The 24,943-nt window shown below is 45.7% G+C and overlaps 1 protein-coding gene across 1 annotated transcript in view; it reads left to right on the forward strand.

Annotated features, from left to right (window-relative positions):
* Positions 1–11,940: 11,940 nt before the first annotated feature.
* Positions 11,941–24,943, forward strand: part of LOC142592648 (multidrug resistance protein mrp-7-like) — a 226,056-nt gene continuing 213,053 nt past the window's right edge. Inside the window, exon 1 of the mRNA XM_075704207.1 lies at positions 11,941–12,096. Coding sequence (XP_075560322.1) covers positions 12,031–12,096 — 66 coding nt within the window. The 5' untranslated portion in view covers positions 11,941–12,030. The remainder of the gene's footprint in view (positions 12,097–24,943) is intronic.

A 24,943-nucleotide genomic window follows, 5' to 3' on the forward strand; every position in this document is an offset into this window, starting at 1 on the left:
GCAGCCATACGGCGACTAATGTTTTGCAGGGAAACACCTTCAGCTATCAGAAAACTCACGACACCACGCTGTTCAACTTCTTGAGCGTCCATCACGTCACGCAACTATGTTCAACCCAGCGTATGAAAGCATTAAAGAACATTTGCCCTCATACCTGCTGTCACTTTTGTAAATGAGAGATGCATGTGTGCTACGCGCATGCCTCGCAGATAATGAACCGAACTATTATTACGTGGGGTGGGTAGACGCACTTTCATTTGACTCGCCCTCGTACATTAGAAATGCGAAGATACGATGGAATATGCAAATGCGAATATACAGATTGATAAAGGGCAAAAAAATATCACTGCAAACAAAGTTCGCTGCGCGTATACACAAAACATCGCAACAAGATATTTAAATATACGTACAAGTCTCCAATAAATATACGTACCTAAGAAAAAGTCGCTGTATATAATGCATCAAATAAGGCAAATAAGCATGTTGCGCAATCACAGATTCACGGAATCCTAGATCCCGCCCCCATTCCATCCACTCCCCCCGATGTATCGCGCGCGACGGAAGGTGGCGCGCTTCCTCCCCGCTTTTCTCCTTTGCGCACACAAGACTGAGCCACCAGCGTCGGCCCACCCATGCCACCACCCCCCTACGCTTTCACTCGCACATACAGTATGCGGCGCACGGTCCCGATGTTATCGCCTTTGGACTTTATACGGAACGTGAGGGCGACGGCGACGGCAGGAGTGCGCCCGTAGCATCTGTATAATTGAATAATATAATAAGAGTATCTGGCAAGTAAAGCGTCCCGTGGCCTCATTGCTTTCCTTCTCGCAAAAGGAGTAAAGAATTCGAACTTTCACCATGCGACAATTCGCTGCGCCACAACAATGTCTTTTTTTTTTCCTTGTGTGGGGCGGGGCACCGAAATAAAGAAACGCAAAGTACCTCCACAATCGAATGCCTACTTTGGGCCCCTAATGTGGCTACCGAAGGAATATCGAAGAAAACGTGAGACGTTTGGTCCACCGAGAACCATGCGCATACTGCTCGGTGTCCTACACCGGCTAGACAAGACTTTCCGGAGATGTTGCTCTCAAGCAAACGCGGTGCAATCCGTCGAGTCCCCCCAGTGATGGCTGCGAGTGACCATTGTTCCCTTCTCTCGTCTGCTAGCCAGAAAGCGTACAAAACTCTTTACCAGGCGAAAATCCACTCGGCCAGAGAAAACCGAACACGCACCGAACTGCGGCGCGCGGTGGTCGGGGCAACATGAGAAAAACGAATGCGCTCTGGCTGGCTCTGGCAGCCCGCGGGTAGGGTGGCGAGAACGAAAAAATTGAAGAGGCTCAATGTGTCCTCGTGAATAAAAGTCAAAGTAGAAAAAATAAATAAGAACACAGCTACCTATGCTGGCTTTAGTGTCTTAACATGGATGTTTTGGAGTAGGGGAAAAAAATTTGATATTTTTTGTGTGAGACGGCGGCGCAAATGAACCACCTCAATGCTTCGTCTCATCGGACCTCGCTGCGTGCTTTGTCAACTTGTCTGATAATGTGTTGATTTGGCTTGCCTTGTTGTATGATCCGATGTACGAATTTTAAAAAAGTCAATACACCTTAGGCGTCAAATCTTTATAACAGCATTAAACCAACAAAGTTCCGCAATTGAAAATCGAAAGCACAACTTTGGAAATGCCAATGCACGTTTCACATGAAACGTTTATGAGAACTTTATACGCATAAATATTCGGAATTGACATACATGCGCTCCGTAGATTCCGCGGCCTCCGCGAGATGCCGCGGCGAGCCCATTCGCTATCAAAACGCCCTTGAAACATTGTGCTCGGATGGGGCTGCTTGCGTTATCTAACTCCTGGTGCATGGACGTTGTCGCAAAATCACGCCCAAGTTCGCAATGTTCGCGGTGAAATGTTTTTTCGAGCGTGAAAAAGACCATTCTAGACAAAATGCAGAATAATTTCCGGCGCCGGGGGTTGCTTTTATCGGCAGTGCATGGACAGCACGAAAAAATTTCGGGGAGGGGGGGGGGTGCTAGAGCGCCATAAGCCCGCCCCCCTCCCTGGCTACGCCCCTGGCACTGTAGTGCACTGCTGTATTATACTGGTTCCCGCAGAACCTGCCTTTCTTTACGCAGATTTGTTTATAAACAAGGTATTTATGTCTTGTAAGCGTAGTATGTGAACATGCCAATACAGCTTGTTCTAAAAGTTGCTACAATGAATAAAATATTGATATACAATCAACCGCGGCCGCTAACGCTGAGCACTAGCATTTGTCGTCAATAATCAAACTCTGAAAACCTAAAATCATTTATGGAGCTACATCGCCAATTTGAAAGGGCAAAACAAGTTTTTTTTTCATGTTTCTAGCTTTTTCGGAGGAGGGGCGTCGAATCGTTGTAAAGGTACTTACAGTTTTTGAGGCGGGGGTAATTTCGGTGCCACTTTTTAGCCCCTTCTGGTGCTTGTCTCCGTATGCGAATAGGCAGATATGTTCATTATAAAATTGAGTTTGCTTGGTAGCAAAATATTAAAAAGAAAGATTTTTGATATTCCTGCACTCCTACATTAGAAAAGAGAATTCTTACTGGTAGCATTTTTAATAACGAGTGTTCAAGGTGCACTGTTAAGCTCGTTTGAAGCATTGACTTGGCCACAATTTAAGTACACAGTACGGCAATAGAGTAGCCCCCCCCCCCCCACACACACACTAACCATACACGAGAACAAGAGCAGGTGCACAGGTCAGTCAACTGCGGCAACTACTTTCTGTTAATTGAAATACGTAAAAACAGAAAAATATCAAAAAATACATAAAATACGGCTCTTCTTACCTTCAGAAGTCTATGGAACGCAATATGGTTGAGAGCAGGCAAAACATACTTTTTATTCGTGTATCCTGTAATAATAGTAATAAACACTATTTATCCAAAAAGCAGGCGACGTGTTCAAAATATGGAGGACGCTTAAGCTTTCTCTTTAAGATTGGAACGCGATAGCGTTCAAAGACTGCTGTTTTACATGCTTCCCGGCCACTGCAGCTTATGTAACCGTAACGTTTATTGGGAAACATTGGCTGCCAACGCTATGCACGAACGCGAGCTTTCTGGTAGATGCGTGGCCTCTTGCGTGGGTCGATCTCCTGTAATTGTTTCGCACTTTTAATATTTCAGTCTGAGACGGAGTCAACATAAAGGGCATGTGCTGTCGGTGTTTTCTTCCAATACATTTGTTTGTGGGCTGCCGTTCTCAAAATTTCGAGGAATAACATTTTGTAAAGAATGAAAGACAAGGTATGAAGAACTTTGATGGTAGAGAAGTGGTTGGGTATGCGTGGTCCAGAATTTCGTTCGAAATTCCATAACGCTCTCGCGTGAACATAGGCGAGCGGTGTAATCAGCATGGGACGACGTGGACCCTGGCGCGTCCGCCGCGTCCTGTCGGCAAGGCTTGCATGGCACTCACAGTCGTCCCAGTGCTCGACGGTGTTTTCCTTGATGGCCAGTACGTTGGTGCAGTCCTATTTTCAAACAGTGAAGTAGACGGTGTTGAGGACCTTGCAGTGATCGCAGTCCTGTCTGTTGTTCGTTGGGTAAATTCTGCTCAGGAGCAAGGGATGTCGAAAGAAGTTGGTATCAAGTCTCCCGAAGTCAACCGCTTCGTCTCGGCTCAGCCTGAGGTCTGGCGGTGGCTAGCGTCTTCTGTTCAATCGGTCGGTGCGCGAGTTCGTCCGATTCCTAAATAACAGCGCTGAATGGTGTCGAAGTCCTGCGGTTTGACGTCCGGAAACTGCTCAACGGCTTAACAGAGGTGCCGCAGTTCACGTATGCGGAATAATTTTGATTACTGGGATTTATCGTTACCGAAGACCAAAATCAGGGCACATTGTCAGATTTTCGGCATACTGTCTCCACCAGAATCCGGCCTCTGGGTGTGCTGAACAGAGCAAATAGAACATGCACCTTATCCGAACATATTTACAGAACCTGTCTGTAAAAGGAACTTGTCTATCCTTTTTTTTTTCCCGTGGCGGTTTTTTTTTTCTTGTGCTCGCGACTGTGGTAGATACCGCTCGGCGCAAGGCGGGCCTGCTTGTATCAGAACATTCTCAATTGTTATCGCTGATTGTGTCGGTTGTCTTTGTTTCACCGAATTTTCTTTTTTTCTGCAAGCAGATTGCATGCGCGACGCGGGTGCTGTTGTGCATTGTGGAAGGCGCGTGAGCACCAGCGAATACTGTTACATCTACCGCGTGTCACATACTAATAGCCGATGCGTCTGACCTGCGGAACAAATCTTGAGGGTCGACGCATGTACTCATCCCTATTGTTTCGCCCGAGTAGAGTTGTTGTTTTTTGCGGGCAAAGCTTCGCCGAATAGCTAGTAAGTTTCGCGCCACGTCATTCTTCCGTGATCTATCCACCATCACGACAACGTGACAAAATGACCATGACCAATGCGAGCACTAGTTTTGTGTGGAACGAAGGCAGCTAATCGCATGACTGGCAGCCGCAAAATAAGCTCACGTCTCTGTAAAAAGCATTGTTGTTTATTAACTGCATACATGTGGAAAGCTTGACTACGTTAGCGCCGGCTATCCATGTACATAGTCGAGAATTTGAAACTACTGATTTCGCCATAACTGCGCACGCACATATCCAAAACACAGACATATCAAGTATAGAATAAAACAAGTGCAAACAAGATAAAAAAACTATAAGAGGTGCTCATATGCTGCTGCCCTAATTAAAAGTTTAACGTTCAAGTAAAAGCTTCTATTGAAAATAGCATGTCATATGCCATTTCTAAAACGGACAGGGAGGATATGATGATGGTTACTTTGATTCTAGGTGTGCGGAAAGTACTGCGCATTCTTGGAAAGGAGTCTTTCATACCCTTTTGAACACCGTGAATTAGGCTGAACCACTTCATTTCTAATGAAATAAACAATGCTACCGTGGGCTCTGGCCACTACCTCATCAACATGGCGTTCAAGGGCGGAACTAGCATTCTCAGAACAAGACTACTGTTGACGGTCGATCAAGAGACCGTCCTAAGTTATTTTCTTTGTATTGAACATCAGGACAGTGTGTATTCTTCTGTTGCTAATTTTTCAGAAGAACTACACAGAAACACAATATCATCATAAGCTGAAAAATCATTTTTAGAACTCTATCTTCGTTTATCAGGTGGTACTAATGGAGTTAATGGTAAAAACAGAAGTTCAATATTCTGCTTGTTAAATTGTATTCTCTGAGAGCTCCTTCTTGATATTTATGTATATATATTTTTACCAATAAAATACGCAGTATTACAGTGAAACTGTGTATTAGTAGCCGATTCGTCTGTCCGTCCATCCGTCTGTCACCTGTACGCAGAAGACTCCTCCGGCGCAACCCCATGCGCATGCGCGAAATAAAGAAGGGGAAAGAGACGCGCGTTAATGGATGCACCAGTAGTGGCGTCGTTGCTCTCCGTCGTGGCGGACCGCGCGCGCGGCAGTTTCTCTCCAGCTCTGAAACGCGTAGGCCACGCGTGATGTATACTCCTGAGGAGCAGGCAGCTATTTATCAGCAACGCCGCGAGCAGAACTGGGAACGAGCTCGTCTACGCCGTGCAGATGCTGCAGCCCGGGAACAATAACAGGCTCATGCAGCCGAGCGGAAGCAGCAGCTGCATCCCGAGCATCCGGCAGCCTATATACTAAGCCGTCGTTTAATGTACATTCGGGATGAACTCAGTGATACACACAGGGACCGCACGTTTCAGCTTCGCCGGTTAACTATGTGTACGGAATGATCGGGCGGTAATTTTCTTCGCTAAAAGCCCCTTGGTTTTACGTTCTTTTTTTTTCTGGCTTATCAAGCTTTTTTAATAGGTAACAGTTGCTTAAGAAGGATGTATGGCATATTGTTAAATCAACAGAAGTGAGAGCATACAGAAAGAGCCACTGTTTCAGCATTGTAGAAGGCCAGTGCACTAACACAGCTAAATAATTTTCTTCTTCTTCATGGCTCGTTAAGCTGGAGCAATTTGTCTGCTACAATGTAAAAAGAAGAAAGAAATCTGTCGCGTTACCCGGTCCTTAGATGTGTTTAAGTGCGTTTTCCTAGTAGATGTATTCAGCAGTATTCTGCTTACCTATTTATTTATTTATTTATTTATGCATTTATTTATTTATTATTCTTGTTTATTTATTTATCTATTTATTTATTTCAATACTTTCATGGCCCCAGGGGACGTACGTTACAGAAGTGAGAGGGTAAAAAAGGTTTAGTCAGAATAAAGCAAAATGAAAACTTTATGAAAAACGGCAATAAAAAGCACAAGTTCACGCAAAACGCAAGAACATAACAGGTAACGAGGCAGATTATTCAAATACATAGTTTTTTACATACATATATTATTCAAATACATAGGTTTCGAACAAACAAGAGTCAAAAATAACGGCAACAGAGGTCGTCAGGTGGTTCAGATCGCTGGCCGTCTTCGGTATGAATGAGTGGAAGTACGCATTCCTCCGGGAGCATAGAATGCGTACTTTATGGCGATGATCTGTGCGAGGTGATGTGAATGACGGCGCAGAAAGAAGCTCACTTTTGAGTTGGTGATTAAGGTAATAAATCGTGTGAAAAAGTAGCAATCGGGACAGTTTTCTACGAAAGGAACGACTAGGAAGGTTCAAGGTACTTTTCATTGCAGTTACGCTAGCACTGCAAGTGAGAGAGAGAGAATACACATTTTTATTAGGTAAATGCAGCTTTGGAGAGGCGTCCTCATTCCAGAATGCCTTGAGCTTGGCAAGCGTCCTGGGCCCTCGCAATCAACCGTTGCTGATGCTCGAGGTGGGAGCTGGCCAAGGCTCTCTCACAAAGCTCGTTGGTGTGGTAAGGGTTCGGAGAATTTAATGGTGCCACTCTGCAACCACCTACTATGTGCCTAAGCGACCCGGGCTCTGCGCAGAAACGGCATTGCGGAGAGAATTGTGTAGGGGCTATGAGGTGATTTCTGGTTGGGTGGGGGAATGTATTAACCTGTAGAGCTCGGAGGAATCACTCCCACTCTCTAGGTAGTGATTTGTGTGGGGGTGCATATGTTCTGCGGCTTAGCTTGTAGTGTTTTGTGATGTCTCGGTACGAGACTAGAGGGTGCAAGCGCTCGGGTTCAGATTCGTCGGCGTCGGCTCGGTGGGTCAAATCTTGAGCCACGTGGTTTGCGACCTCGTTTTCAGGAATGCCGTGACGAGCTCGCGCCCAGATGATCATGACTGATCGCGTTCGCAGCTTTCGATTGATGATCTAAAGAGTAGTGGTATGAATTCTACCGCTAGTAAAGTTGCGGCCCGCCTCTTTGGAGTCGGTCACTATGACTTCAACCTCTGTTTGGGGGAGCGCGAGGGGTATGGCCGCTTCCTCAGCTTGGAGGGCATTGTTTCGGGTAAGCGAAATGCTGCTCCGATGTTCTTTGTGTACGACTACGGTGCCTGTTGTGGTGGCGCGTCTGGGGTAAGACCCCGCATCCGTGTAGGCTGTAGAAAATAAAGTCCCATATTGATTGTGTATGGCCAGTGTCCAGGCCTCCCTTCGCTGTGCGTGGTGCACTGGGTGCATATTACGAGGTAGAGAACGTACGGTGACGTTGCTCCGGATGGCATGGGGTAAGCTCTCAGTCTGAGGTGGCGGATGGCTGAGAGGGGCAGAGAACCCCACGCGTAAGAGGATGGACCTCCCCGCTTCCGTAACCGCCAGCCTTGTTCGCTGACTGCATAAATGTGCATCGATGAGCTCCTCGCCCGTATTGTGCACTCCTAGTCGTAGTAGGCCTTCTGTGGACGTACTTATCGGCTGGCCCATGGCTTGCTTATAGGCCTTTCTGATCATTGCGTTGATTTTCTTGAATTCCGTCGTGTTGAGTAGTGCGTATGGAATAGCGTGCCATGCCTCTTGCCTTGATTGTTATTCGCCGGATCATGTGGGTAACATTGGCTGTTCTATCCTGAAGCTTATGAATTAGTGTAGTGAAGTTAGACAACATAAAACGGGCGCTGCGATTCTGTACCGATTGTAATTGATTAGTAAGGGTATCGAGGCCCGGCTGCCATACCGAGGTTGCATATTCTAATTTAGATCGCACTAGGGTATCATAGAGTAGTAGTTTTAATGAAGATGGAGCCATGACAAGTTACAGTGCAAGTACCCAAGCATGCGGTTAGCATTGTGACATGATCGACGTGAAGTTGCCATGAACGCTTATCAGTTATATGAACCCCTAAATATTTATGCGGCTTTATTTGTTCAAGTACATAGCCTGAAATATGGTACACACTAAGATTCACGTTAGCAAACCTGTGTGAAACACACATAACTTTACATTTGTTAGTATCCAACTGTGCCCGTTTTCAGGTTGGTCGTTTTTCGAAAGAATGCTCTGACGCGTTAGAACGCTGACGCAGACGTCTTATCCGATAGAGGTATTTCCGCATAGCACTAAAGTGGCATCTATGGAGTGTTTGCCTTTGAGGCAAACACTCCGCAAGTAACGACAGTCGTTTCCGAAAGGAAAATTAATATTCACGTTATTAGTTGGCAACGAACAGAAAACGTGCACGGGAACTGTTGTGCAGAAGCCGGGCGCGGTAGCTGCAGACGGATATTCGATTCCTAAAGGAAACGCAACGCAGACAGTCTTAGAAAGAAAAATTATGCACTATTTCTTCCTTTTTCTTTGTTGCCTGTAGTCACGAATGAATTTGCTCTAGTGTCGACATCTTGTATCGCCTTATGCTTGGAGGAACTCCAAGGGACAACGCTAATTTGTCTTACTGGCTTTGGTGTTATTTATTTATTTGATTTATTTACAGATACTGCAGCCAGAAGGGCTATTGCAGGAGTGGGTGAATATAAAATGTGGAAAATACAAATCACAATACAAAAGAAGCATATGTGAGTAACATGGCTAAGGGGAGCACTCAATAGCATCTCCAAATCCTCTATGTGGTAAACAACGGATGGAACGGGGCAGGTCATTCCAGAGTTCAATTGACGTAGGAAAAAACTGTATTTCAAACTGTTGGTGCGAGCAAAGAAGACAGATAAGTTTAAGTCATTGCTGTTTCTCGTGATTAGAGGCTTTGCACGGGTCAGATATGTGTTAGGAGAAGCATGATGCGGAGAGTAAAATATAGAGTGTAGAAGTTTCCGAGAATTAATGTGACGACGGTTATGTTGCTTACTAGGAGGTCATCGGTTCGATTTCCGGCCAGTGCGGTCGCATACCACGTGGGTGCAGAATGCAAAATCTTGCGTGTCCCGCGCTTTTGGTACATGTTAGGCCCAAAGCCCTGGTGTGAAATATTATTTCGGAGCTGCTCGTTACGGCGCCTCTCATGATCAACTCGCCATGCGTCCTGGGCAATTCAAACGCCGAATTTTTACTATCAATCTGTTTACAATGCCAAAACACTGAATGGGTGTTTTAGATTCAAGCACAATGCTAACCCACAGTACCCATACAGATTTGCTTGACTTTCCTCTCTACTGTCGCTTCAAAATAGCCCAATTTGAAGATTGACTGTAGATGAAAGATCCGGGGCAGGCTTTCGTGTTCATACTGTGCGAAATTTCGCTTACATATTTTTATGGATATGGTGTAAACGGAGAGGCTGGTACACTTAGATGGAAATGGCTACCCCTCCCCGGCTTGGCAAAGTAAAGATCCTATCAAAAGTAGTAACGAAGTGCCTCGCGATTCTATACACGTATACAGCAGGTTTGCATGAGCACAAAGTGCTGTACGTGAGGCCAGTAACGTGCCGAAGAAAAACATGTATGATGTTGCATACGTAAACCCAGCCGTGTCTTATTCTACCTGAACATCTACAGAATTCCACAGTGGCGCATACGTATGCACAGACCATATAGGTCCACATGCATACCCGACTACATATTCCGTGGAGATCAAAACAAACGTATCACAGCTTGCATCACACGTATATATTTCAGAGGACACTAAAATTGATTATAGCATAGTGTGAACAAGTCTCAAATACGTGAGCCTAGACGTCTTTTATTTCATTTGAACTTATATTCACGGGACCGATGTCCATTGTGCTACACTATGATTATCCGCCATGAAGAGAGTTTTTGTCAAACTAGTTTTTTCAGGAAGGAAATGAAACTCAAGTCCATCAAGCAAGCATTGGAGGTACTATGACAGAGTCAGTACAGTTTCTATAAAATAAATTTTCATCCCTGTATTCGGCGTATTAGCACTAGCCCTTCTATACCACCGACAGTATTCTTAAGAGACAGAAACAACACGCCTGGTTTCCGCAACAGCGTATTTCAGTGTAGATTCCTCGGTGTTCAGCTACAAACTTTACAAACGCCAGCAAGTTTTTCTCGTCGCGTTCACGTCAAAGCTGAAATGCCTCAGATGCGTGCTATTTATTCACTAACCTTCCTACTACATTTTCGTCTTGTTTTCTTGTAGCCTGAGCCGGCATGTTAGGGTGCCACGAAGGATGACGTCTAGTAATGTGCATATAATTGAATATATTGCACATATATTGCATGTGCCTAGCACAATTCAGGATTTCAACTATAGCAGCAACAAGTACCCCGAAGGCAGACAGCGCTGTAGTAGCAGCCAGAGTAAAAAACGATAACATACGTAACGCGAACCGAAGGGGCCTGGGTGGCCCCGGTCGGGAAGTGATGTACGAATAACAGCGGGCGTCAGCTCCAACACACAACCGCCGCCGTTGTCGTCGCTCCGTAGTGATCATTCAGTCGTCGTCATGCCACGGTCATCGACCCACTGTCTTCATCCTATCGATCATTCCGCCGGGATCAAGTCGTCATCATCATAAGCTGCTGGCATTCCGACGTCAATTTATTGTCATCACGGTGCCACCGTCATTAAATTCTGATAACACAGTCATCGTCATGCAATTGTTGTCGCATCGTCCTCATAATCGGGAAGTCGTCTTCAAGTCATCATCTTCATACAGTCGCCATCATTCCATTGTCGCCACGACGACATCCTGTGCCCATCATGATCATTCCAGAAACGCCATCGCGATGTCTAGATGCTGTCGTCGTACCCTCGTATATTTCTGCTTCGTCATTCCATCGTTGTCCTTGCGTCGTCATGACACAGACGTCATTCCCACATGGTCGTTCAATATTCGTCACTTTGTTGCAGCCATTACAGCGTCGTCGTGCCATCGTGCTCGTTCCACCGGCTTCATTCTGGTGTCGTCATCCTATTGTAATCATGCCGTCGTCATTATTACTGTCATTCCTTTGTCGTCTTATTTGGGATTCATATGTTCGAGCGCCATATCTCGATAATGAGATTCACGTTCCACCTTTAACATGTGTCCAATTTGGTCTCATGCTCTACATTCCCACATGGTCATTAAACAAGGAACAACATACGTTCTTCGCAAATATCTATGAAGCTTCACCCAAACCGATTCTCGCAGCGCGTCAGATCTGCAATTTCTTTTTTTCACCGATTAGAATTAACGGCACTTACTCGGGCTCAATCCTTCAACATTTGATAAAAAAACTACATCCATCTTTTTATTTTTATTTTACTTTCATGATTCACTCACATGAAGCCACATTTAAGTTATCACTGGGAGCAACCATTGGAGGTATGGAGTTATATGCAATAAATATACCAGAAAAAAAAACAATCCATAAAATAAAGCTGCCCTACACGTCTTCGTTTATTCATTCACTCCTAATTAGTGTACCCGCAGAGCCGACAAAGGGCAGCGCTGACTACTAACGAGATCTTCTAGAGGCGCTTAGTTTCTGTCCTGAGGCGCCTCTCACGGGATCTCGCAAGACAGCTGCGGAAACACACGAGCGACCTTCTAACCAGTACTGGAGGTGAAGAGACGTCGCTGCCCTTTGCGGTGGTCGCCAGCGCAGCACATCGGCTGCTTGGCAGACGGCGTTGTAAGCTGGAACAAAGATTTCCCTCCACTTACACAACGTATGCTTGAACTTTCGCTTTTGCGCTGTTGCAGAGCTGGCGTCCAAGCGATGGAGACTGTTTCAGAGGTGAGACCTGCCGCGTGTCATTGCAACAGTAGCTGTACGGCGTTCGCGTACAAATTTTGTGCGATGTAGTCGAATACCGTCTGTTCAGGTCAAATCGTTGTTGGAAATGAAGCAGACCACTGACCGCAGTAAAAATAAAAGGACAGTTCGAGGTGCCTGACCATTCCTCGTTATTTTTAACGATAGAGCCGTGCCCGTGCGAATCTTTAAACATCATTTCGTTTTACCTATATTTCCAGTGACCTTCCACATTCCTAATCACTTTGGGCGCCAACGCTTTTTGCGTCACTTATCCTTGGTGGCCGTGACAAAGTTGTTCACTTCCACTTTGCCCTCGCCTGCCAGGGGTGTTTTCGAGAACTGCTCGCATGTCAGACAAATTAGCCTGAACTTTCGAAAGCAGTCGCTCATCAGCAATAGTGAAGCGCTACTTGAAAGGGAATAGAGATAATATTGAATCATATGAACTTAACTGAGTCTTATGGCATGTGTGTCTTACAAGATGCATCCTGTGTTCCGACTACCGAATATCTGGCCGTCACTGTTAAGCGGCTTTCCTTGAAAAAATGATTTGAATGAATTCCGCTACGGCGTAATGCTTTCGCATTTCTTTTCACTTGCCGCTAAATCGCCACTGAATTTTAAGTTATTTCAGGCACATTTTACTTACTGCCTGCAGCATCTTCTCGTTCTTTCTTCTGCGTGACTTTAATGAATTCCGCCTGCCGTGGTTGCTTAGTGGCTTTGGTACTGGGCTGCTAAGCACGAGGTCGTGGGATCGATTCCCGGCCACGAGGGCCGCATTTCCAGGGGGGCGAAATTTGAGACCACCGGTGTGCTTAGATTTAAGTGCACGTTAAAGAACCGCAGGTGATCCAAATTTGCGGAGTCCCCAAATACGGCGTGCCTCATAATCAGATGGTGGTTTTGGCATGTAGAGCGCCATAATTTCTTTTTAATACATTCCAAGAAGTTTGCAGTCACTCGTTTCTTTCGAGCAATGTATTAACTTTACCGTTTCCATTACTCACTCACTGTTTCCATGAAATCCGGACCACAAAAGTCCGTGCGCCACGGTCATTTTTTCTTATTTGTATTGTTCTTGAATAAATAAAGAATGCGTGTGAGGTCATTCCGGCTACTTCACGAACCGTTACTTGGAAGCATTGAGCGCTCTTGCTGTAAAGCTATTATGTTCTATCGCGATACGTCAATCCTGATCGTCTGTATGAATGCCACAGGTACTGTTGATGCCTAAGTAAATGCAGTAAGTGCAGCTGCCTTTACGCTTTCTGCAGCGGTTGTTCTTGAAAGATTACCGAGAAGACAATTGCGACTTGTTAATTTATTGCGATAAATGGAGATTTGATTCTTTCGATTTGTAAAAACATGATGGGTGGACAGACGAGTGGGAAGCGACTCTCAAGAATTCACTAGGATACTCTTTTTTACACGAACCAGTTTCCACGAAGGCACCTATAGTGTGAGGGCGGCGTGGCGTCATGATACAATGACTCACTCTGACTATCTGACTATCCGATTCGCTGTGCTTGCACTCAGAAACAAATTAGCGCCACAAGTGCTTACTTTTTGTTATAGAGAACGTCAGTGTATCGACAACAACATTGGTGGACGTGAGGAACTATTGCTGTGTGTCACGAGGTCAGTAGAATGTCGACGACGCCAGGTCTAGCATTTTGAGGCCAACTTTATGGTATGAAAAGAAAATATCTATTAAATGTTTTATAACCTTCACAAACGATATTTCCTTCCTTTTACACGCGGCAAGCCGCTGTTAGATATTGTATAAATTCAAGAATACGTATCGCATCACTACGGTGGTAAAAGTGCTTCCTATTAACTTTGTAACTTGTATCGTGAAAATTCCGCAAAAAAGATTGTTTTGCATCGAAATCCTCCAAAAAAAAATGATACTATTGTATGCAGCCGAAAGTTGACATGAGCTCCGCGAAACGTATGAGCGGTAGATAAAGTCATAGTTGTAGTCCTCAGGTCGGCTAGCACGGTTTCGTGCAGCAATTGCAATTTGCCTTGAACAAAGTTCTCGACGATGTTAAATATATTAGTTCCGGATAGCGTAGATTTACAGCAGGCTTCGTGTAAAATTGCACGTTTTCAAACGAGCACATACGTCAAGAAGAGTTCGCAAAGCCAGACGCCTCTTATACCAAATCCTAAAGGAATAAATAGTGAATGCCACATGCCAAAAGTGGCAGGGGGTCTAGAAAGTTGAGTGCTGACGGAGCTCCTGGGCACGACCTCCGAGATTGTTTCCACTGCGTTCGATATGCGGTGGCACTGGAAGCATTGCAGCTGTTTTGCTGGAATTCCCACGGCATCCGCTAACCATTAGGTGTGCACGCCGTCTGTCAAGGCGCTAGCTAAAGCACGTTAATAATAGTAATTCCACTGGTCAATTTGGAGCCAGAACTTCTTGTTCCGCAGCGGCGAATTTCGTTTCCACTGGTCGATTAGGGTCAACTCGCCTTGCGCCGGATCGCACTTTTTCGCTCCACCGTGGCGGCGCCGATTCCGGCGGAACATATTTACGTCACTTCCGCCTTCATATGAAGTCAGTGCCCAATACTGTGCCCGCTATGGGGGGGGGGGGGGGCTACTTTGCTAGCGATTGAATCGTAGGAAACTGAAGACAGGTACCGGTTTGTAAGGTGTATGCCCTACATTTTTCGGAGTTAACCATTGTTCTGCTATATTTGATCTTCGCAGGCCGATCTGGATTAATGCAATCCGACAGCTCGCTTGAGGACGTCGACAGCAATTTCATATCGGCGCGTGAAAAAAAAAACATCAGAACAATTGACAGTTACCAGCCTTACAGCTTTGCCATGGTTATTTCAGTGGTGTATACCAAAATCGAAATTAAGAGCGAATCCGGCCGGGCCGGGATGGAACATGGTAAAACAAAAGAAAACACCGGCAACGAGACATTCAGTAACATTGACGTTTAGGCTTTCACGCGGGGCCTCGTTCACAAATGGAACTAAACGCGATAAAAAAAGTACCTTAACTACGCCGTAGGATGTGTCTTAGGTACCTAGCGCACACAAGTGGCAAATTTCCTTCATTTCAGTCGACAGTGTGCGTCATGGTTCGAATATGAAGCCACTCTAGATAAGGACGCATATTTCGATTCTATTCTTTCCGAATTACCCACGCCTGATGCCAGTTAATAGCATGCCCCGACGAAACACATTGTTCATAAAGTGAGCTCGATGACGCGTGTTGCTTCTTGACGTCGTTTTAATGCTGCTTGAGGCGCCTCTAGCATTTCCCTCTTCCGCCGACATTATTCCAAGACAAGTTTGCACTTGCAATGGCATACACCACACCCAAAATTTGTCACTCTTTAGCTTGTGCTTCACATTCCCAAGTTGATGTAGAAGCTTTCGTGTGGATAATCTTGACTCTTTCTTTATTACCGATTTCACCAAATTGAAATTTTGTTGCATTTGGTCTCTAAAGAAACACTAAGAAACGCGATGGTGCTGCATAGATTAGTCGCGACCAGTGAGCAGCTGCCACTTAACCTTGCATCAAGAGAAAGCAACCTAACGGGAATACTAGCAATGAGCATCACCAGCTGCGAGTTGCAGATCACATGATCACCATCGTCGGCATCATCTGCTTCATCTGTTGTTCTCTCTCCCCTTCAGCCAAAAGCTAAGCTGCCTATTCTTGGCATTGTCATTCGCCCATACTGTCAAATCCGCCATCCTTATGTCCCTTACTAGCCCAGAGGGCTGCTAGGGCTTGTCTGATTGTCACAAAATTTAGGCATTACCGAATTCAACAATGTGGGTGAATTTGACATTGTCACTCAACACGGTCGCAATGTTGCAGCGACACCTCCTAGTCCATTCTTTCCCGCACTTACAATCATCCGTTCACGGTCGGCCGATCCCACTGATAACGCGGGCGGAGTGTCGCGCTTACCGCCGAAGAAGCGCAAAAAAAGTAGCGTACGAAAAGGCATCGTTGCAAATTCACGGCCCTGCTGCTCAGAACACACAAGTTCTAGCCGACCTCTGAGCTTTCCGCGAGCAATAAACCTCTTCCTCTTTCACTATCTCTCTCTCACTCACTTTAATGACGGCAGTAAACGATGACGACAACGAGAAATTGACTAAGCGCAGCTGCAGCTTATGCGCAGCCTCACAGCAGCCAACTAAAATGCATATTTTCTGTTCTCTACACCAATGATTTTGTACTGAGACATCAACGTCAGCACGGTCACAACCGCGTTTTTATTGGCTAGTCACATGGGGCACACGTGCGTGCATTATCTAGCAAGCTTCAAGTGAAAGCCACCATCTTGCCTTCACAAGAAATTTCAGAAAGATGAAAAGGTTGGCGCGAAAGCACCGTCAGTCGCTTTTTACGTCATATTTTGACTTGCTAAGCTTAAGAAACAAAATGTCGCCAGATTTTCCGCACGGTAACTATATGATTTGTTAGGAACTTAGTTCAATAACTAACTTGATCGTTGTTTGCAGATGACAAGTGTAGTCCATAAGAGATCTGTATCGAAAGCTAAAAATGCGTACGGGAAGCAATATGCACAAAACAGAATGTGAACTAGAAAGTATGAATACGTAACATAAGTGAAGAAAGCTACCTTGCCTGTTTATGCTTTACCTGCAGCCAATAAGGGAAAGCTCCAGCTGGGCGCCAACTCCAATGGCCCTATTAAAATACATGATAAACACATAAATGTTCATGAAACAACCAATGGATCGATTTGAATGAAATGTCTAGCACTTCAAATACAAATCTAACTTGTAGCCACTGTGAAACCAGAAATGCTCATCATGCCCTTCACATAAAGCTACAGACATTCTGAGAGTTGTTTAATAATGCATGAGCACTCTTCGGCTCAGCTGTGACTGTGCTTTTGCTAAGTTTAGCTTACTTGCTTTTCCTAGCTTATGCGCGTCTGTCCGTGGCCGTTCCGGTGGCAAAAAAAATTACCGACGATTACGTTACTTCCTAATGCGAAGTTTGAGCGCAGAAAATAAGCTGTTTCACCTTTTCGATAGATTGAGGCAAAGAAATCGAGCAACACATGTATGCGCTATCACAGAATTTTTTTTTTCACACGTATTCCTTTAACAAAGACTCCACTAACAGTTCTTGACAGTCATGAAGGAAGCTTTGTGGTCGGAGAAATAGACTGATATATGTTCGACTTGGTACACCAATGCTTGATTCTCAAAGACGAGATGTATACAAGTGCGAGATGTATACAAGTGCCTCGCGAGGTTGTCACAGCCGTGGGACGCGTTACGAGCGAGAGGAACGGGATGTTCTCCCGCATAAGTGTTAGGAAATTGCTGTTTGTCTTTATGTCAAGCCGCCACCGATCTGGCTCTCTGATTGCCACCGCACAGGGCGAACGGCAGCGGCAATTTCGGCTCGGGCGGTGCACATATACAGATCCGCCGCCACCGATCTGGCTCTCTGATTGCCACCGCACAGGGGTTGCATTGGAGGAGGAGCGAAGAAAGGAATTAAGTTCGAGCCGGCGCTTTGACAACCGGAGACTCGCAGGAAGAGGGGGGAGGGGGGCGGCGTGTACACCCAGCGGCAAACGATGGGGGCAGAAGCGCGCGCAGCAAGCGGACAACACGATAAAGGGAGGAGGGAAGAGATAGCAGCGACTGACTGATGCCGCTGACGCCGATAGTGAGTCAACCCCAGCTGCGGAGTTGGTTTCAGGGACAACGAATAACCGGCGCGTCGGCAACTGAAGAGCACCCTATCCGCCACACAAGAACAGGGGGGGGGGGGGGACCCTTTCCTCCTCTTTCTGCATGGCTGCGACGGTGTTCTATGCAGTCACGTTATCTTGACTCTCTAGCGGCGTCAGCGGCATCCAGCGGTATCAGGCGGTCGCTGCTAGCGCTGGGGGGATGAAAGGGGGGCGGAGCTGGTTACGAGGCCGACGACGACGACGACGCGAAACCCAGGAACGGACGCCAAAGAGCTGCGCTCTAAAAAAAATATTTAGGCTTAAGTAGGAAATTGGCACATTTTTTTCGCCGCATCCGCCCCTTCAATGCAATCGTGCCAATTGATCCGGAACACCGGGCTCGAGCGCGCCTCCACGGAGCAGAGCGGCCGACCAGGTGCCGCTGTAGCACGTGCATTGCCGCGATGCCATGCCACCATTGCTGCCGCTCTCGCAAGCCTGTGTTATGCGCGAGTTCTTTATCCGCACAAACTTTCGCCTGCGTTCTGACTGCGCCTCGGTAAGGCCCAAGGAAAATGCACCAAGCGTCTCAACGTTCTCGTTGCCCGCGAGGTGCTCGTAACTCGAAGGACGCTCAGCGGCGTTCAATTGAACATTGGGCCACCTCAAAATCTCAAGTTAGCCCGCACACAAATTTAGGTAGTTTCACCCTAAAAGTTCAAGTTGGCACTAGCCCACATTACAGTTGCGCGAACCCAAATGTCAAGTAGGCCCACCCCGAAATTGGAGTCGGTGCACCAACAAATTTCAGTTGGGCGACCCTGCAGCCCCAAGCTTTAAGTTGACCAACCCCTAAATTTAAGTAGGCCCACATGCAAATTTCAAGTTGGCCCAATCCCAAATTTCTATTGGGTGTACGACCAAATTAAAGTTTGCCCAGCACTAAATTTCAAGTTGTTCCGCCGCCAAATATAAGTTTGCCTACGCCTAAATTTAAGTTAGCCCATCCCCAAATTTAGGTTGGCCGACCTCCGAGTTTCAAGTTGGCCCGCCCCATATTATAAGTTGGCCCGCCTTCAAATTTCAAGTTTGTCCACCCCAAAATTTAACCTCGCTCACCTCAAATTTCAAGCTGGCCCACGCCAAATTTTACCTGACCCAGCTGGATATTTCCATTTTAGTAGGAAAGAAGTTTGGGTGTGTTGCTGGGATACATACAAACTGGGATACATAGCGCAGGAATGACACAAGGACGAAGCACGAATACGGGACGAGCGCTAACTTTCAACAATTCTAGTTTGTTGAATTGTTGAGTTGTTGAAATATCGTGGTGGGCCACTTGGCCCACCACGAAATTTTAGTTCGCCCGCCCCTAAACTCAAGTCGGCCCTCTCATAAATTGAGGTTGGGCCAGTGTCATATTTCTAGTTCGCCCACCCCCAGATTTCAGCGGCACAACCCCAAACATTAGTTCGCTCACCATTAAGTATAGGCTGGCCCACTCCAAAATTTAGGTTGGTCCACCGTAAAATTTCAAGTAGGTCCACCACCAAATTTCAGTTGGCCTACATTCAAAATTCAAGTTGGCCCACCGCTAAATCTGTTTTGGCCCAAGTTCTAATTTGAAGTTGGCCCAGCCCCTAATTTTGTTGGCCCACCCCACATACCAAATTGGGTCACCCATATATTTCAGGGTGGCCCACCCACCAATTTAAGTTTGCCAACTTTTAATTTCACTTCACCCACCCCTACTATAAGCTTCCTCGTGCGTTCTTTAAGGAGCTCAGTGTAAATCTAAGGCTATTTTTTTTCAATTTATTATGTTTTTCCTATAAATTGTTCCTTATAGCTTGAAAGCGTTGAATGATCTACATTTACACCATCATAACGATTAGATGCCTTAACTTATCAAAGTACGTATTTTTGTGCAGATACGAGACGTTACACTTTTCACGTGACATGGCCGGGCAGCTCACCAAAGAATGCTTACGCATGAAAAGTACATCGTAAATAAAGCAATTGGCGCGCAAAGTTTCCTAACCGCTATTCGACGCTAAAATTAGACATCGAAGTTCTGTAAGCCCCATTTGCTAGAGAATGTTGTGTGGCATTATGTGACACATAATTTTGCAGCCTGCATGAAGTTCTTACCGGGTTAACGAGATTTTTGTAAATCTCCTACTTACGGAATGGGAGTCAATGTCGAAATTCCACCCACCAGCACAACGTTATCCGCCTAAGATGTCTCAGTGCCTCCATATAGGGAATCGTGATATTGTTTCTTCGCGCAATCGTAACTACCAAGCTCGTGAAATCTAGTGTTGGCCTGAAGCCGTGGAGCAAGCGAACGAGGAAGGCACCGGGGCCTCCGTGATGGCTCCACTTTGTCTAAAAATTTCGTCTGCACATTTATTTAGCACTATGGGCAACGACAACAGAGAAATTTGACGATAAAAATCATTAGGCGGCCTTCATACTCTTTAAACTACCACTTCGAACACAAGGTCTTACACGCATATAGCTTAATTTTTGTGGCTGAGACGTTTGCTACTAATAAATAAAGAACAAAATTATGAATAACCAACCCCGCTTACTATTGAAGAATACGTTGACGCATTCGCAGGCGATTATTTGCGGCACTATATTGCACTCTGTTATGGGGGTGCTCCCTCTAGAGTGCTCCCTCCCTCAAGCAACGCGTTGGGTGGATGGATGGATGGATGGATGGATGGATGGATGGATGGATGGATGGATGGATGGATGGATGGATGGATGGATGGATGGATGGATGGATGGATGGATGTTATGAGCGTCCCCATTGGAACGGGGTTTTGCGTTGCGCCACCAAGCTCTTGCTATTATACTGCCTAATCTCCTACCTAAGTTAAACAATAAAAAACAAAAAAGACTATGAACTTCCACAAACAAATTTTCTGGTCCCCCATGGCGAACTTCGCTTTTGCACGTCTACTTTTTTTGTCGTTTCCCTACTTTTCTTCCACCAATCCTCCTATCGCCTCTTACTAATCCCTACTGCGGGCATGTTTACTTTTCCACTGCTCTCGCTGAATCCATGGGCTCCAAGGAGGCCAGTGGTGCCTAAATCGACCGCTGGGTAGACGTCTTCACATTCTAATAAAACATGCTCCATATTTTCCCTAGCTGTACCGCAGCAAGCACATGCTTCTTTTTCCTTCAAATATCTCGCTTTATAGGTGAGTGTTCTAAGGCAACCCGATCTCGCTTCGAAAAGTAATCAGCTTCCCTTAGAGTTATCATAAATTATTTCTTTCCTGATGTCGTTTTTTCCTCTTAAGTAGTTACTCATGGCAGGTTTATTTTCCATTGCCGTCACCCATTAGATTATTTCGGCCTCTCTGACACTCCGCTTGACGTTCTTTGTTGCTGTGTTGTCCACCCGACAGGCTGAATATTTGCTGGTAAGCTTCCTAGTTCTTTTCCTCCATTATGAATCAATGTTTTTCCTGTACAGATACCTGAACACTCTCCCAGCCCATTTACTTTCTTCCGTATTCCTCAGCCGTTCTTCATACTCAATTTTACTGCGAGCTTCTCTCACTTCTAAACTAGTCCAGCCCATATCACCCTGCACAACTGCACACCTCCAGCCCGTGAGTGCCCAATGCAAGGCCACCCACTGACCTTTGGTTCCCGTCGAGTCCTGATTGTAGCCCTGATTTATAGCAAACCACCGCATTTCCAAAAGTAAGTCCTGGAACCATTACACCTTTCCACATACCTCGGAGGACCTCGTACCTGTTGTATCCCCATAGCACTCTGTGCTTCCATTATGGCTGCATTTCTCTTCCCCTTTACTGTTATGGTTTTTTCCTGTGTTTCCATATATCCATTGCCTTCGTTTATCCATATACCAAGGTATTTATATTCTGTTACCCGAGGTATTTCTTGACCCTCTATCTCCACTGTCTGTTCACTGTTTTCATTGAATACCATAACACCTGATTTTCTAACACTAAATTTCAAACCTAAATTGTTGCCTTCCTGTCCCCAGATATTAGCCAGACGTTGCAAATCACTTTGCTTGTTAGCTAGCAACACAATGTCGTCCGGATAAACTAAACCTGGGAGTTGCTGCTCTATTACTGTACCCACCTGTTTGTATGAGAGATTAAACCCGATATTACTTCCTTCTAGCGCCCTCTCCATCCTCACCATGTACATCATATATAGCAACGGGGATAAAGGGCACCCCTGCCTCAGCCCCTTGTTGATATGAACTTTCTCCTCGCTCCTCATCCCTTTCCATTCAACGCAAACGGTATTTTCTAGGTAAATCTCTCTCAATAGCTGTAGACAATCGTTACCTAAGCCTTCCCCTTCCAGAATATCCGACAAAATGTTGCGGTCTACGTTGTCGTAGGCTCCTGTAATGTCTAGAAAGGCCACATGCAACGGTCTGCTTTCTGCTTTTGATATTTCAACACGCTGAGTAAGAACAAACAAGTTATCATCCAAACGCCTACCTATTCTGAAGTCATTCTGAAGATCTCCCAAAATGCCATTATTCTCTGTCCATGCTTGAAGCTTTAATTTGATTGCCTGCATTGCTAGTCTGTATATTACCGATGTAATGGTCAACGGTCTATACGAGTGAATTCTGTCTTTCTCCTCATTACCTTTATAAATTAAATTCATTCTACTTTGTCGCCAATTGTCTGGTATTCGTCTATCTTTTAAAGTTTTTTTCCACTGCTTTCACCAGAGCTTCCTTACTTATTGGTCTTAGTGCAATTATCAGCCTAACGGGAACCTCGTCTAGCCATGTGGCTGTGCGCTTAGGAATTTTCTCTTCCGCTTTCTTCAAGTTTAAATTTGTCAGCACCAGCTGCTTTTCCCCTTGGGTCTCTTTCATGCTCTTTTTTTCATCAAGTATAATCTCGTCATTGCCTTGGAAAGATTCGGCTGTTGTTTATCGGATGTAATTTATTGCCGCTTCTCCTTCCAGTCTGTCTTCATCTTCGTCTAGGATATGTTTTTGTATTGTTGTTGACTTCCTGCCTAATAATTTTATGTGGTTTCAATATATTCTAGGTGCGGCTTTCTTTTTCTCACATATTCCTGACAACCAACGTTCACTTTCACCTTTTAATTTTGCTTGTACCAGTATTTGAACCATACACTTTTTCTCCCGTTATATTACCCATTTACTAGTTACTTCATCCTGTGGCAAGTGCGCCTTCTCTGCGTGCCTGTGCTCTCGAGATGCTTTCTGTCGTTCGACGATCGCTTCTCGTATCTCCTTGTTCCACCAGCTTTCCGGTCTCTTTTTTTCCTTTCCAACGAACATGTTTTTTCTGTTTCCGTATTTCTGTCGTTATTACACTTAGAAGCTCACCATATTCCCACTCTTTACTTGGCCATTTGCGAAGTGCTTCCTCAACTCTAGTGACTGTATTTGCTATTTGTTCAGCGCTCAAATTTGGACTGGCCATTTTGCTCTCCTTGCTCTCTTTCCCAACTACATATCCCATTTTCAATATAATGCGTTTATGGTCACTCCCTACGCTGTTAAACCCTTCCTCATCAATGACCATTTCTCTCAACTTATAATAAATTCCTTCTGTCATCATACAGTAATCAATGGTCGATTGCCGGTTTTCCACTTCCCACGTGATCTGTCCTTCACACTTAGGCCCTGTATTCACGATTACGAGGTTATGTTACTCACAAAGGCCCAGCATTCACTTTCTGTTATTGTCGGTATAGCCATCTAAATCCTGTATGTGTGCATTCATGTCACCTAATAGGACAATTTCAGCACCACTTCCGAAACCCTTAATATCAGCGCTTATGCATTCCACTAATTCTTTATTCTTCTCTGTGCGATTTTTTGCGGTCCACAAATACGTAACGCCCAGCCAATTTTCTTTCCCACTCATTGTACCTGATAACCATAGATGCTCTTGACATTGTGAATTTACTCTTTTCCATTTGGCTCCCTGATGGATGAGCGTTCCGACTCCCCCTCCCTTTCTTTCCGACTTAGTTCTCTTGCACCCTTCCCAAACATATTTCTCAATAACTGGCGGCTCTTCTGAGTCTCTATGGCGCGTTTCTGTAACCGCGCACACCCCTGTTTGTTCTCTGTGGAGCTGCTTCTCAATCTCTGCCCACTTTTCCTTTCTTCTGCCGCCCTGCATGTTTATGTAGCCTATTGCATGGCGAGGTTTTTTTCTTGTTTCCCTCCTTTTTCTATTATCGACGGCGATACTCTTCTGATGTTCCCCTAGGGGACCTTCTTCATTACTATCTACTCTGACCTCCTGAGCGCCCGCGGGCCCCCTGAAGAAGCAACAGCGCGACCACCAAGTCGCCAGCCCACTTCTCGCGCCAGCCAGTAATTGAAGTTGATCTCGTCTCATTTAAAACCACCACACCTTCTCACTTCCCTGTTTACTTCAATAACCTCGAAGCCTTTCTCCCGACTCATTTACCATATCGCCTCATTGGCAGCCAATACAGCTCTGTGTACGTAACTGTCACGTACAGAAACCTCCGGCACCATGCACATCACGTTCTGCACCTCAGGGGATAGTTCGCGCAAGTCGTCCACCCCCTTCGCCAAGCGCTGAGCTAATCCTGTCCCTTTCCTGTTAAGGACGTCTTTTAACCCACCTGCTAATATGACAACGTTTCGCACGTGGGCAATTTCCGCGAGGTTTTCTTTTGCTCGCTCCATGAGAGAACCCAGTGTCCGCCCTGGAGATGTCCCTACCGCCACTCTTTTATCGCCTTTCGCCCTCTCCGCAATTACTTCTGAGCACCTAGTCACCGGCGGTAATCATCCTTTCACTCTCACCTACCTCTCCCTGATTTGCTTTGTCCTGTTCCACGTGATTCGGACTCGACAAGGGGCATTGCCCCCATGTGTTCCTGCTTTTTCCTCGTGGCGTCGTTCAGATAGGTACCGCTCTTTACAACTAACATTTCACCACGCTGCACGCATTCCACGTGCTTTGCTGGCGCTCCCTCTCCTGGGACGTCGGGGAACTGGGTTGCATTGTCACGCACAATCTCGTTCACAATGGCACAACTGTTCAGCGTTTCCTCGGCTGCTTCAATTCCTTTTTCAAC

Source organism: Dermacentor variabilis, chromosome 9 (genome assembly GCF_050947875.1).
Source record: "Dermacentor variabilis isolate Ectoservices chromosome 9, ASM5094787v1, whole genome shotgun sequence".
Lineage (NCBI taxonomy): Eukaryota > Metazoa > Arthropoda > Arachnida > Ixodida > Ixodidae > Dermacentor > Dermacentor variabilis.